Source organism: Tamandua tetradactyla, chromosome 4, assembly GCF_023851605.1.
Source record: "Tamandua tetradactyla isolate mTamTet1 chromosome 4, mTamTet1.pri, whole genome shotgun sequence".
NCBI classification, from domain to species: domain Eukaryota; kingdom Metazoa; phylum Chordata; class Mammalia; order Pilosa; family Myrmecophagidae; genus Tamandua; species Tamandua tetradactyla.
In genome coordinates this window covers 162,424,277-162,440,438 of record NC_135330.1, presented here as the reverse complement: position 1 = coordinate 162,440,438, position 16,162 = coordinate 162,424,277, and the positions used below count along the sequence as shown (strand labels likewise).

General features: G+C 34.2%; 1 protein-coding gene across 2 annotated transcripts in view; it reads right to left on the bottom strand.

Annotated features, from left to right (window-relative positions):
- Positions 1-16,162, bottom strand: part of GPC6 (glypican 6) — a 1,138,931-nt gene that overhangs the window by 563,516 nt on the left and 559,253 nt on the right. For both annotated transcript variants that reach the window (XR_013174668.1, XM_077158532.1), the window contains exon 3: positions 949-1,340. Coding sequence is in view for 1 of the 2 variants with exons in the window: in XM_077158532.1 (XP_077014647.1) it covers positions 949-1,340 (392 nt within the window). In the remaining variant the exon portion in view is untranslated. The remainder of the gene's footprint in view (positions 1-948; positions 1,341-16,162) is intronic.

Genomic DNA, 16,162 nt, shown 5'->3' with positions numbered 1-16,162 from the left:
AAGCGTTTGGTACTGTTCATTGTACAAATATGACCTTCTTTGGGTGACATAATACCAGATTTCTTTTATGCTTTGTTTTTGCTTTGCCTATTAAAGTAACTGTCTTTCAGTTTATTGAGGGAACTGACCTCATAAATGGGCAGACCCATCTCATAAGAACAATTAAATGAAAAGGATGAACTCAAACAAAGGCAAATATCTCTCCACAGGATATATTCAATGTTTGAGAGAGCAATGGAGCTAGACCCTTGGCATTTAAAGGTTTAGAGACATCCTCAAGGAAAGCTACAAAAGAATATTAGTGACCTATCTTTGGCAGAAGCCCAGTGCAATGTATGGCATTGGACTACAAAAATACTGGATAACAAAAAAGGAATGCTCTGCCAGAACCCATGGTCGGTATTCATTAGTCCTCCCTAATCTAGTTCTAAAGGTGTCAACAGAAATCTTTTCCTTCACTACTAAGGAACTTGGCCACGTTGACAGCTGTGATAAAGAAGGGCGGTTAGGTGTTCTTGTAAGCAACAACATATCTCCACGTGTAAGCTTGATGTAGACTGTCATCTTGTAACTTCCTGGAGGATTATAACCCTTGAATGGGCTGTTTCATGAGCATTTATCATCCTTACAACTCTGATCAGAAATGCCAAGTGATTATGGATCCAAGACACCTATTTTTGCACATTCCTAACAACAGCTTCTCTGCAATGTTGCCAGTAAATAGTGACATGTTTCAAAAAGCACGCAGAATGGGTTGGAATCCTGTCTTCTTAAACACAAATCAAGAAAAACAAAACACAGAATTAAGCTTTGACATTTAGCCAATTTCTCTAAAAGCAAGGATCACTATAAATGAGAACTTTCACCTTGATTTTTTTTTTTTTAACTGTTGTTGTAAAACAGAGTAAAAACAGGAGACCATTTAAAAGACAGCAGATTTTCAATTACCTTGGAAACTCGGTTTGCAACTTCTCTTCCCACGGTCAGCCCCTGGACAAATGTTCGGGCAGCAATGAAAGCACGGGTGACCTGAATCTTCAGTTTTCGGGGTACATCTCCAAATGGCTTCAGCTGGTCCGTGTATTTGCTCACGCATTCCAGGTAATCCTCACTGAAGTGATATTGCGGGTTTATCAGCTGAAACATCCGTTCCAGGAGCCGAGCCCAGAAGTCATTGAGCATCTCCTCCAGATTCACGTTGCCTCCAGTGTAGTACCTTTTTAGCTCTGTGAAGAGGTCCTGGAAGACTTCTGAGTTCTGCATGTACAGCATTCCGTAGGTCCGTACAAACATATCATTTAGGGACTTTTCTGCATTTTCCAGGAGCTCTCGGAAAAATTCTGCAGTAAAACAGGAAAGCAGTGATAACTTCATAAGATTAAAAAAACCTAAGACCCATCTACTTACCTGAAAAACATTCAATGGACATTTTATATAAAAATTATACTGTGATTAAGGTATCAACGATACCTTATAACAATATTTTAAAAGAGATTTTACCTACAACTAAGGTCTTCTATGAGTCAAAGGAAACAGAAGACTTGGTGCTTTTCGCTTGGAAGAGCCTCCATTAACATTAGGAGTTTATCATTTAATACTCCTTAAAAGCTCAATTCTTTTTTCATTTATTATTAAGTTTTAGAAAATTCTATGGTTTGATATAAACTCAAGTCCAAATATTTTACAAATACAACGTGCAAATTTCATTTCCATTACCACAACAAATGCATACTGCTAAATGAAATTGCTCTATTTATTAATGCTCTATCATTAAACAATTAAATTGCTTTTATTTGGAATAGTTTGCATATGTGATATATTCATAGTTATGTAATACTTGGGACTCTTTGGATTTTCTATAGATAGCAATTAATTACCAGTGTCCAGAGATTCATAATGCAATTAAATTCACTCAATACTAAAGGAATAATGGACATAATTCAAGCTATGATAATGAATTAGCCATGAAATACCTTGGATTGTCATGATAAATATATACTATCATTATACAGACTGCGAATAAAATATAGCATTGGGGCTTTTTGGTTTAGAAGTTCTAAATGAAAAAGGTTATACCAAGAAATGAACTCTTCCATCCTGGAAAAAACACATGAGTGCTACTAATGGAACACATGAAAAAAGACAGAAATTTATGTTACTGGGTACTGTTAGCTTTATTGACCCTAAAATTAGGCTTCTTAAAGAAAGGTTTCATGTGTAGAGGTACTTATCCATTTGCATAAGTGAGCCTGAGTAGGTTATTTCAAGTTTTATTTCATTTGAGGAACATAAATTGGGGTGGGGGAAAGGCTAAGGAAAGATAATCCTTTCTCATTTATACATCCAGGCTCCCAAATGATGGAGTGATTCTGGTTTACCTCTTCATTGCCTCCTCTTAGTCCCTGAATTTATGTCCCATCTCAGCAAATGCAGGGACAAAATGCCTCAAGAAATCCAAGAAGAAACAAAGGACAAGTCTCCTTTTGGGAGGAGAGGACTTCTCTCCCAAGACACATTAGGGGAAAAATAATGAATCTCGCTTCATGGGTTCCATCAAAAATATCTCCTTTCTGCTTTATCAAAAGGTGAAAGCTCTTGATTTAGCTATTTCAATTCAGAGTATTATAGAATTGAACCACTTTCTTGATGATTAAATGGTATTTATAATAACTATTATTTCACATTTGTTTTCAAATAAAATCAAAGCACCAAGCTTAAAAAGGACTTTTGTTCTCTTGTTTATTCTCTTACTGTTAAAAAAAAACATTTTCTCTGCAGTGATTCTGTTGCAAGAATTGTCACAAAAATTGAGGGATTATCTAAAAGTTATGGCTTAAAAATCCTATGTGATTTTGTTCAAGTCATTAACCTTCTCATTTTTATTTTTTCTAAATGTAAAAATCAGGCTAAATATAATTAACGCTCCCTAACCTTCAAGGATGCTGTAAGGAAAATGAGTGTAGATAGGGCAAAATTTTCAAAACTGTCAAGGGATCAATTTGTCAAAATATTTAAGAATGCTAAATATCAATGTTACGTTTTTATGAAATCAGGAACATTTCAGAACTTTTTCAGAAATACCAGTGACCAAGCTTCTTCTAAAATGTGCACTATAATAAATGATTAATATTAACACCTAGGTATAAAATATCACAAGTAAAACCTTTCAATTCTGAAAGCAAGGATGAAAATAGCTTGACCTTGTTGATGTAGGAGCAGGGTGCTACATGTTTTGAAAGAAGCTAGAAACAAATGGAAAAAAAATCACTGAATTGAAAAACAAGAATATAATGAGACTGGAAAGTGAATTCTAATCATGAGCTCAAGACAGCCTATTCATTTAACTTCTTTTTGAGGTCAATTATTTTGTTGGACTCAGGAATTAAGGCTTAATTTATTGAATACAGAGTTCTGCCTTCAGCAATGAATAGTCAGTAATCAATAGTGTGCTCTGGATTTGCAAAGAGCTAAAAAAATATAATAAGGAAAAAGAATCTTCTGGTTCTCGTTGCATTCCAAAGGTTTGAGGTATAAGGTATAAAAGCTTGTCTCTAAGGCTGATTTTTTTTTTTTTTTCTTTTGTTGTGGGTAACTCTTCTTAGGCTTTTCCTCTCCAGACAGTGAGACTGAAGTATTGGGCTTAGGCCCGCTTTGAAGGTGAGAAGTTAAAAGCAGACATCCTCCTCACCGTGGTTTGTTTACATATGTCTGAATTAGTATTTGTAATTGAATATAGAAACAAAGTTACTATATTTCAATAAATATAGCTCAAGAAATATTTAATTAGATTCCAAGTTTCAGTTGTTTTATTTTGCTTTTCTTTCTTTTATTAAGGGTAGGTTATTGTCTCAAGCAGTCAGAGTGAACAAAAGTTTTCTATTAGCTTCACTGGACCTCAAAAGTCAAACTAGTATTCCATGTTCAAAATCATTATATGGGTTAGTGATCTTATAGGCAAAGTTAATATTTGGTATTGAGAGACATTAATGTATCAACCAATTATGACATGCTGCTCCCGTAAGGTACATTGATCTTACAACATATCCAAGGTACTGAGGCAAAACTAATGCCCTCCAAAAATGTGTATACTCATTTCATTTTAGTGTACCCACAAACTAGACTTCGACCTTTTGAAGGCTGACTCTTTGAACAAAGTATTTCATGCTTAGACAAAAAATGTTCCTCAGAAAGCCAAACTAGATCGAGATTTGGAATTCAGTCATTACACGCATTTTGCTAAAGTATTATATTCAAACAACAACCCAGAGAACAAACTTAAAGAGCAATATAAAGGAAAGCTATCTCAATCTGATCTTCTGTTTAATGGGAGAGGACAAAGCTCACATTGGATTTAGCCTTCAGTCAACAAAAATTCTCATCTTCAAGAAACAGTCTGGCAGAAATAAATGCTATTTGATTTTTTTTCTCCCTTCCCCAATCACAAAACACACATCAAAGGCAGTTGCTCAGGGTTCAGTTATGCTTCATAGGTGCAAGAAAGCATTTTTCCAGTCAGTGTTAGCCTCTGGGAAGATTTTATTTCTCTAGAGGGGAGATGATGTGAACATCTGTTTGCTGTTGGGCAGACTGCCTCAAGTGGGAGAACAATCTTGTAGATTAAAAACACTACTATTCCAAAAACAAAAGGAAGGTCTGTGAGGTGCTGCCTGATAGTCTGGAAAGGCGTCTTAGGGGGAAAAATCAACTCCTAGGAGCCAAGAGCTGCCCTAAGGATATTTGAGAAGGACTTCAAATGAAGCCTCCAAAATCAGCTGATAGAAATGTGAGGTGACACACAGAGCCAAAGGGAAACTTAAGCAACAGGACAAAGTCAGACTAAGGCTCTCCAGGAATTTGGAATCCACATGAAACAGCACGAAGCTTCTCTCACTGGAGTTGGAAATGCTGTCTCGTTACAAATACTTTGGATAAACATACTCTGCATCATTTACTTACAAGATACGTTTGAGGAGATATGCTTTAAATGGAAGGAAGTGAAATATGTTATGTTCACGGGTAAGATTCTTACTGTCCAATACTACAATTCCCATACATGGTGCTTACCGCAAAGTATGGCCTGAAAATAGTAAGCAAATGAGTAAATAACTGGATGAACATGAGCAGCCAGTGAAATACATCCAGAATCCATCTGGTCTGGACTCCTGCTAGATATACATGTCAATGTGGACCAATGTCAGGGGAAGAGAGAAGTGAGAAGCTACATCTTAGATCATATCTGATTTACCTTTTAGTCATCCTTCAAATTCTTATATATTCATACATACATAAGCATTCATAGCCTCCCATGTTCCAAGTTCATGTGCATCTGTATATACTATACCCTGGAGCTTCTGTTCAAAAGCAGGTAGGTTATCAGTACTACTCTAGTGACCGAAAAGACTCTGCCTGTCATAAGCCATGCCTTGCCTGGCATGATTACTGAATGTCCTACAGCTGGTGCTGCCAGGCCTTAACCTCAGAGCCCATGATCTGACCAGGCTGACAATATTCACATTCATTCACCTACTTCAGTAAGTGATGCCCAGCATGCTGCCATCGAGTCATCCCTCACAACACTTTTGAGTTGCACACATTGCAATAAAGATTCAATTCAAGCCATAGCATTAGACACACTCCGTTCGGAATTTTTGTTTTGCTGCTGTTTTTAATAAACCAGGCCATGCCTTTTTAACTTCTTCATAGTACATATTGAAAAACAAGTTCTATAAGGAAAAGAGGAGCTATTTTGAATAGATATACTACTTACATTGTCTTAGAATTTTTTCTTAAACATCCCGTGCACTTTTGGGTAAGATGCAGACCCTCAGTATTCATTTTAACAGATTATGACAAAATTATATAAAACCATTTTCACAATAATAATTTATCCAAAAAAGGAAATGTCAGTGTCCTTAATTATTGAGAGACAATTTTTCCAGTAGCAAAAATTCATTGGTGATTTGCTACTTTTTATGTCTTCATTCATAATTTCTTGCTCTGTATATAGAGTTATAGAATAAATGTATTATATTGTAATGAATATTAATAGTTTAGTCAATTTATTCCAGGAATTAATAGTAGTCTGTATAATTTCAAAGTGATTTGATAATAGTAATTCATGTCTTTCCTTTTTGGGGAATTATTACAATCAAATTTTTATCCCTTAAGTAAGTATGGCTTCCCCCCCAAAAAAAACACTGTCTTAAAATGCAAACATTGCAATAAAGTATCTTTGATATTTCCATTTTTCTCTGTTCCATTTTTGAAGGAAAGTAGAGATACCAAACTTTAAACAAAGACAAATTGGATTTGGAATGACAAATTTTGCAAATTTTAAGCATAACTAGAGATAGTATCTGAGAAATTGCCTGATATCTAATGGGAGCCAGATCATTTTAGTGGTTTTATATATAGTGGGCAAATGAGCTATTAGTATCCCTACTTTAGAGATGAGGAAATTGAGGTTGAAAAATAACTCACTAAACTAGCATAGAACCCAGAATTTCAATGCTGCTGTGGACAATGTGAGTTCTAAGAAAGAATGAGACACTTTCACAGTGTGATTTGAATAATTAGTGGTAAGTATTATAAACCTTAGGACACCAGGTATAACCAATTTAAATATAAATTGCAAAATTCATACTAAATTCAAATATGAATTATTTATAAAAAGATTTTCGGAATTATGTCACCAACATGGGGAAATCAAGGGAAAAAATCCACTTACATTAGCAACTAAAACAATGAGACATCTAGGAATAAATTTAACCAAGAACGTGAAGGACTTGAACAAAGAAAATTACAAAACGTTACTAAAAGAAATCAAAGAATAACTAAATAAATGGGAGGACATTCCAAGTTCATGGATTGGAAAATGAAATATTACTAACATTCAATTCTACTCAAATTAATTTACAAATTCAATGCAATGCCAATCAAAAAAATCCCAACAATCTTCATTGCAGAAATGGATAAGCCAATTATCAAATTTATTTGGAAGGGTAAGGGGTCCTGAATAGCCAAAAACATCTTGAAAAGGAAGAATGAAGTTGTACTCACACTTCCTGACCTTAAAACATATTATAAAGCTACAGTGATCAAAACAACATAGTACTGGAACAAGGATAGATAACTAGACTAACCGAATCAAATTAAGAATTCAAAAATAGACCCTCACTTCCATGACCAATTGATTTTTTTACAAGGTTGCCACGTCCACTCAATTTGAAAATAATAGTTTCCTCAACAAATGGTGCTGGGAGTACCGGATATCCATACGGAAAGGAATGATAGAGGGCCCCTATCTCACACCACATACAAAAATTAATTCAAAATGGATCAAAGACCTAAAGATAAGAGCCAAGAATATAAAAGTCCTAGATGAAAATGCAGGGAAGCATCTAAGGGATCTTGTAATCGGCAATGGGTTTTTAGAGTTACACCTAAAGCATAAGCAACGTAAGCATAAAAATAGATAAATAGATCCTCCCCAAAAGTAAAAACTTTTGGGCATCAGGGGACTTTGTCATGAAACTGAAAAGACAACCTATCAATGGGAGAAAGTATTTGGAAACTACATAGCCAATAAGTATTTAGTATCCAGGATACATAAAGAAATCCTACAACTGAACAATAAAAAGACCAACAACTTATTTTAAAAATAGGCGAAAGACTTGTAAAGACATTTTTCCATAAAGGATATAGAAACAGCTAAAAAAAAAACATATGAAAAGATGTTCAACATAATTTCCTTAGCTATTAGGGAAATGCAAATCAAAATCACAATGAGATGGAAATAATCCATCGTTGCTGGTGTCAATGTAAAATGGTACAGTCACTATGGAAGACAGTTTGGCAGTTCCTGAGGAAGCTAAATATAGAATAACCATATGACCCAGAGATCCTACTACTAGGGATCTACAGAAAATAATTGAAAGCGGGGACTTGAAACAGAGATTTTCACACAGATGTTTATAGCAGCATTATTCACAAGTGCCAAAAGAAGGAAGTGACCCAAGTGTCCATCAAAAGATGAATGGACAAACAACATGTGGTATATGCATACAATGGAATATAATTCAGTGGCAAAGAGGAACGAAGTCTAATGCATGCAACAACATGGATGAACCTTGAGGACATCATGCTGAGTAAAATAAGCCAGGCACAAAAGGACAAATATTGTATGATATCACTAATATGAGCTAATTACAGTAAACAAACTCATAGAGTTAGAATCAATTATAGGCTACCAGGAGAGAGGTTTGGGGTAGTAAATGCTTAATTTGTACAGAATTTCCATTTAAGTTTATTATGAAAGTTTGGGAATGGGTGGTGGTGATGGTAGCACATTATTGTGATCATAAGTAGCAGTACTGAAATGTACAGAAATGTGGTTGAAAGGGGAAGTTTTGCGTATGTATGTCACTAGAATGAAAATTAGAAGGTAAAACATGGGACTGAATAACACAGTGAACTGTGTAGTGGACACTAGACTGGGAATAATAAAAGAATAAAAATAACAATGTTATTTTTATATGAATATATAACACTAATACAAGGTGTTAATTATATGGTGGTATATGGGAAAAATACACCTATATGTAAACTATGGACTATAGTTAATAGGAGTATTTTAATATTCTTTCATCATTTGTAACAAAAGTATCACTCTATTGCAAAGTATCAACAATCGGGGTGGTATATATGATGCTATCATTTTTACATGATTTTTCTGTAAACCTTGAATTTCTCTAATTAAAAATAAATAATAATAAATAATTTCATGTGTGATTAATTTTTTCACTGGAACTAATTATTGGATGTAGATAACTGCATACTCAAATTCCTAAAGTTGGTATTTTTTCCTTAAAGGGGTAGCTTCCACTAAAGAAAACTGGTCACAGAATTTGAAATTATAGATACAATAACTAGAAAAGTGACTGGCACAGAAAAAGATCCTATAAATATTTGACCAAAAATGTATGTCATTTTAAGATACATATATCATCTATAAATTTTTAATGAAAACATTCATTACCACAAATAGACATATGGATGAATATATTCACCTATGCTTGACAAGTTACATATAAATCATATTTTCAGAAATGTGGCAACATCATACTTAAAGCTGGAAAGTCAGTATTTAAATCTCATAACGATTCGGTGATTGGTTTCTATGCTAGCAACACTTTCAGGAAATACGACTGTTCTTAAAATAAGGTATACTTATAGTTCATTCCAACCAGTGAGGCCTCCAGGAAAAGAACCCCAAGTTTGCTCACCAATCTCAATGGCAAGATAAATAAAATGCATGGAGGGAAGGCAAAAAAGCCAAATGGATAGTTCATCTATTGTGATACTTGAGAAAGAAGAAAGAGACGTAAATTCACTTCTGTTTTCAAAATGTGGTTCTAATAAAGGATATTATTTGCAATTGAATATTGTGATTACAATTGACTATAGAGATTACTAGCATTTGAAAATCCTGATGTCCTAGATTAGGGTTTCCCAAAGGCCCTTTGACCTAGTCAGAGTTTAAACCTGAACTATCCATCATTGGTTTCCGTGGAGATTCAACATACAAGATACTACTTTTCATACTGAAGGTCCTGCCAGGAGAGAATCTGCTTATTTTATTATTCTAGCATAACTCATAAAGCTCTCACCCTGTCATATTATTTAATATTGCACTTTAGGAAATAGTATGGTAGTTTAAAGGAGGCTGCAACCCAGACCAATTACATCATAATCTCTGGGAATAGGATCCAGCTATCAGTTTCATCTTCAAGCTCCCAAGGTGACTCAATGGACAGCCTAGGTTGAGAATCACTGGGGGCCAACTTTGTCTTCCTACCCTTTCATTTTAGTTAATGCATGCTGCTGGTTATATAGGCTGGAGAAGGAGGAAAGCAGATGAAAGGAAAGCCCCAATGAAACTATAAGCAGATGGCTAGGGATCCTAACTAAAAGGAAAAACTGATAACCTATGGTTAAAAAAAAAAAAAAAAAAAAAAATCAAGGGGTTCCTCAAAAGCGAGTTAAGACTGGGATGGCTGTATACTGCAACCATATTTCGACAGTCCTTCGAACATCCAATCAGAATGTGTCAACTTAAATCCCCTCCTTCAAACATCCAATCAGAATGTGCCAACCTAAATCCCCATCGGTTTCCCTCCTCCTTTTGTTTCCAACCTGTAAGTCCATCTTAGTTCTTAAGATCAGGAAGACAGATTTGAGTTTTTGAACCCATCTCTTTTTTTGGTTGATCTTGCAATAAAAGCCTTTTCTTTCCTCAAAATCCTGACGTCATAGAATTGGCCTCTATGTACGTGGGGCAGCGAGCTCTTTTGCTCAATAACACCAATTCTCTTCTCTTTTCTCTTCATGGTTTCCCTACCTTCCCTTCCCTCCCCCCACCCCCCAGTGGACAACCAGTGTTCCTGTGAAGAGAGTATTGCCTTGGTGAAGCAGATACCAAGCGTGTGCGAGGGGCACTGATAATGGTCGTGATGGGTAGCAGGGTTCTTACCTCTTCTCCTTTCTCTTACATCTCTTTCCTCTTTGCCACTGCCTCATACTATCTCCCAAGACACCATCTGTTTTCACTGACTATGATAGGATAGGCTTATAAACATGGTGAGGGCCAGAAGGATGCATCGAGGGAGGGAGGAACAAGGCTTGATAACATCCCAGCGAACGCTGAAGTTAATGGCAATGCCAATGGTTGCCCACTTAGGGTAGTATTTACGCACATAACACAGACCACAGAAGGAGGTAGCTAAATTCACTGGGATATGCTGAAATACGAAAGCTCAAATGTAAATTGTTTTATGAAAATATTATATCTTGATTTAAAGCTGCATTGTCATTAAGTTATACCTCTACTGCTATACAAAAAAAAAAACTGTAATAGTGAAAATTCTTGAATGAAAAATGTATTTTGTTCAACAGGTCAAACATCTTAATCACCATATAAGTGAAAGTAAACTTAAGATGAAATTTGTAAGTTTAAAAAATAAAATGGATACTAAAGTATTCATATATTCTACTATACCCCACTTCCATTTTTGAGCTGCTTTTGATTAGTTATATTTAATAAGGAAGAATTTTCTATACTATTTGTTACTGAAGTCAATTTTTAAAAGGAAAAGTGATGTAGATGGTCTAGTAGAAAAAACACTAATAAAAGGAAACAACTGATTTCAAAAGTAAATATTTGTATACAAATATTGTCATCACATCATTATTTATACTATTTAGAACAAATACTATTTTTTATATTAACTTTTTTCTCAAAGAAAGAATCTAAATGTCCCACAATAAGGATATATTCACACTCTCCCCTATCTAATAGGGGTATATTCACGTGTTATAATTGCAATTATTTTAAAGATTTAAAAACTATCACTTATTGACTATGGGCCAGCTACTGTTCCAAAGGCTTTACACATACGCTAATTTACTCATGTAAATAACCTTATGAGACATTTATTACATTTCCATTTTGCATTTGGAGAAACTGAGGCACAGAATAGCTCTCCTGAGGTAATATAACTAACAGGGAGTGGAGCTGGAGGTGCAAACCCAGGCAGTTGGCTTCAGCGTCCCTGCTCTTAACTGCACTATGTGCCTTGAGGAACAGACAGACCCAGTTTTTATGAGGACCTCTATGTCACAAATTATAAATACAAAATTAGGTACAGGGTCTTGGAAAGGGCCTTTTCAAATGAAACAAACTTTACCAAAGTCATGGAAAACCCACCTTTAATATGAGATGTGATGACTTGAGAAAACTTTAAGATAGAAATTACAGATATAATGCCACATATCTACTACAATCTTAATTGTACAAATAATTTTATATAAACACATGGAGAAAAAGAAAATGTAATACAAACAATGTTTACAATGGGATGTAAACATGTTTGATTTATATTTTCTCCTCTGTTTAATTTTCCAAAATTTCTACAATCACCATAAAATTACTTTCAGAATTGGGAAAACAATGAAGCATTATTTTAACTTAAGAGATCTTTTAAACAACACAAAAATGTTGCTTAATAACGAGGGGGTGTCTATTTAAAGACATAAAATGAGAGGATTTTCTCTGATAAACTTACACAGGGAAGTTCAAGAATTAAGACAAGAAAAAATAACGACATGCAGAGGGCAGAAATTAAACAAGAAATTTACTCAGAATCACAGAATACACTGACTAATTTGCAGGGAATGGGATATGGGTCTCTTGATGCAATATCTAGTGGATTCATGCTGATTAGGAAAAAGAATTTAATTAATAAAAATAGGAATGAAAAGCAGTCTCTAAGGCACAGCATGCTGGCTGTAAAATAATGTCCCCAGGAAGGTTAGGTAATTATTCATTGATAATAAGAACATCTGCAGTTTGGGTGTTTGAGTGAATGCTTTTTTAAATGTAGATAATTTCTATTTATTTCTAGACAGAGAAAACATCTCCTAAACTGATGAAATCAGTAGCGAATACAAATTCCATTAAACGTGATTACAGATGCCAGCCCAGACTAAAAACAAAAGAGCACCAATCTTAGATTTCATTGCCTCAATGAACTTAAAGTTGTTTGTTTTCTCTACAGCATTTTCAGCAGGGATTTGATGAACATTAGTATGAGATGATAATTTGTGTAATTCTAAGAATGTTTTTATAAACAATTTAAGAACAGGAATAACAAAAAAGCAAGGAAAATCACACTTGAGCTTATTGTACTGGGCTTGGAGATGGCCCAACTTTCCCAAGTCACGTTTTAGGAGTTGTTTTATTCTTAAAATCTATCAATGGGAAATGAATAGCAGCCCTCTTGGCATCACACATGTCTTAATTCAAAGGTATCCATATGTTTTTAATCAGTTAATGTCAAATAAATATCCCAGTGTAGGTTCATAATGTACCTTAAAAGTATGACGTGTAAGAACTAAATGCAAATGAATTAACATTGGTTCAAATTTGCTTTAACATTTACTTTAATGCTTTTTTAAACATTGGTTTAAATTGATTAAATTTGCTTTGCTGGTCATTTATGGGGTTCTTCTGAAAGAAAAATATTAAACAATCTCTCATTGTATGATGGATATTTTACTTTAGGACAATAATCATTTAGAACGCAGTCAACAAAAACTAATAATTTTTAAAACTGACTAAATTTTCAATTATCCAGTGCCAATAACTTTTAAGAAATTCTACAGTGTTCAACATAGACATTTTATTTTCTATAATGTCAAAATCAGATTAAATCCAAGATAAGGGACAGTTTATTTTGATCAGGGCTGTATTTTAAGTTTACAAACAACTTTCCATTTTTTTCAATATTTCAGCTTCTGGACCATATCAATCAATATAGCAACCCCCACAAGATATATTCAGTTGTTTTTATTTTATTCATACTTCAAAAGCTTATTATTCCACTTTAGTAGATGCTGATTAATATTTGTTATTAGCCATATGTTATATGGCGATATATCTTTCTTATTTTTTTTCTCTCATGTGTGTCATAAAAACCTCCCCAAAGCAATCCATATGGCTTTCTATTAGGTATCTGCGTATTGGAAACTGGTGATCTCTGCAAAGGGTAGTCTTTACAGACATCTCTGCTTTGGAGGGAACGTAATAAAAGGGCTCTGAACAGCTTTACCAGTACAATAATCCTTTGTTTTTTGTTTTGTTTTATTTTAAATACCCTGACCTGGGAATAGGTGGCTTGTGTTGCAAATATGACTCCCTCAGTGCCCATTTCCTCCTCTCTTTTTGAACTGCTGATGGTAATGAATCTCCCTCTTCCAGTTCCAACTGCTGTCTTCAGCTTTCATCAAGAGCAGACATCAACCACCGCTCTAATCTCGCTCTGATGGATAGAATACTAACCTTTCACAAGATTAGAGACACAAGGTACTCTGGAGATAATAAAATTCAAATAGATTTATTTCAAAGGGCAACCCAATTTCGCTTTTGTTCATGGGTCACTTGACAGATCTTTGCCAAAATAGTTTTTGTTTCTTTCCGAGCCAGATTCTGGTTCAGCATGCCAAAGATGTCACATAAGTGGGTCCCAAAAGCTCGTTCCAAAACAGAAACAGGAAAAGTGGAGAATAACTTCATTTCAGTGCATGTAAGAAAACCTCTTTTGGCCAATAATTCCAATTTTTCCTAAAAAATGCCTAATGCACTCAAAAGGCAAATTAGCTGAGCAGCTGACCATACAAATGACTTGGTAGAATTGTCAGTACTGTGACCCTTAATTATAAATCTCAAAAGAATATGTGGATATTTCCATTTCAAATAAATGCCTGATGAAAATCAAAATCAAGAGTTTAAGCATATGGTGCTTTCGAATATAACGTTGGTATCTGCTTAACATTGTCATAGAAACAAAAGTCGAAGAGTGTTAATCAATGACATAAATCAAGAATAAGTACTGTATAAATAGGAGGTAAAAGACCAGGACCAAAAGCTATTCCTCAAAGAAACAAGTAATCCATACAAAACTTCCTATATTTCTCCTGTCCACTATCTTCCCATTATTTGAAATGAAGTTTTGCCTCATATAAGGTTGCAGCTGCCTCCTGATAGGAAATAGAAAAGGAAAACCAAAAGCAGTTTTATGTTGACAATCTTCTAAAATGTGTTATTCATTTGTTGGATACCCTAAGCAAAACCATAACAGAAGGTAAAATAGACAACTTTGAATAAAGTTAGTAAATATATACTACTGTACATGATTCCGATGATAGACATGCATATCACCCAACTCATAATTATTCTTGACTCAAATAATTATTTATTCACAATGTAGTATAAAGTTCGTTGATTTTTAAAAGACAGTTTTACACTTGATAAACTACATATTCTACAAGGTGAGCAAGTGAAATTCATATATGCAATATAATTTAAATTTTAAAAAGTCTTTAAAAATATACATGTTATATCATTAAAAGAGAAATCAGTGTTTACTGATATTTAGCTTATTTAAAACATCATAGCAAATCCATTTTCCCTGGGATATTTTTAAATCAATCAACAGTGATAATTCTTATTATATTTTCCTAATTAAATAAGGCTTTTGAAATGAAACAATTATAATCAACAGCATCTTTAAAGTAAGATACTTAGTGGGCCTATTTGCTCTCTCATTTCAATAATGTAGCTGAAAAATATTTAAAATAAACTCTTATTAAAAATAAATCTGGAAGTACATTCTCCACAGAAGTTATGCAAAAATAGAGAGTACAGATTAGATTGTTTTAAAGATGTTTGATTTTTTTAATTTCTTAGAAGAATCTTTCTATATTTTTTCACTTATTTAGTACCATGAAATTCATGAGGTTAAGATTATCATCTTTTAATGAGAGACAGGAACTGCCAAGCCATATTCTGCTTTCTCTGTGCAGAGAAAATGTAATCTCACAGTAGTATAGATACCATCTAAAACCATTCTGTAAAGCAGGGGGATATGGATTCAGATTGCAAAACTTCTGGGAAGGACTGGCCATGTATCAGTGACATAATTGGAAAGATCACCACTAACAACTACAAGGAATCACTGTTCTTTTAGTTTTATTAGAAGTTGAGTTGTAGGCACATGCCAGTTACTCTTGGTGCCTGTTTTCTTATCTGTAAAATGGAAATAATTGCAACACCCATGCATTGTGAGGATTACACGATGTACACAAAATGATTACGAGAGTGCCTGGCACGCAATAATAAGCACTATATAATTGTTGCTGTTATTACTAGTTTCTCAAGTATGAAAACATTTACTAATACCACCATGGTGACTATTACCTGTTTAAAATCCATCTTCGCATATAAGAGATTACGTTTCTCATCATACCAGCTTCGATGAGGTTTTTCTTTTATTGAGAATGACTGATAAATGTATTTACCTACTAAAATAGGTCGATTATGGTCACTATGTTATACTATTCTTGATTAAAAACAATTTATTGGGAATTTAAATATATTCCTGTAAAAAATGTGCATCCTTTACTCTCTCTTGGGGTATACAACTATGCTGCTCTTATACTAGGACTTATGTGCAGCTATAAGCCTTCCCTGTTTATGGTCTTTCAGTGATAGAAGCCTAAATGTAATACCCCAACACTGAATGTTTAAGACTTTACCTTCTTGGAA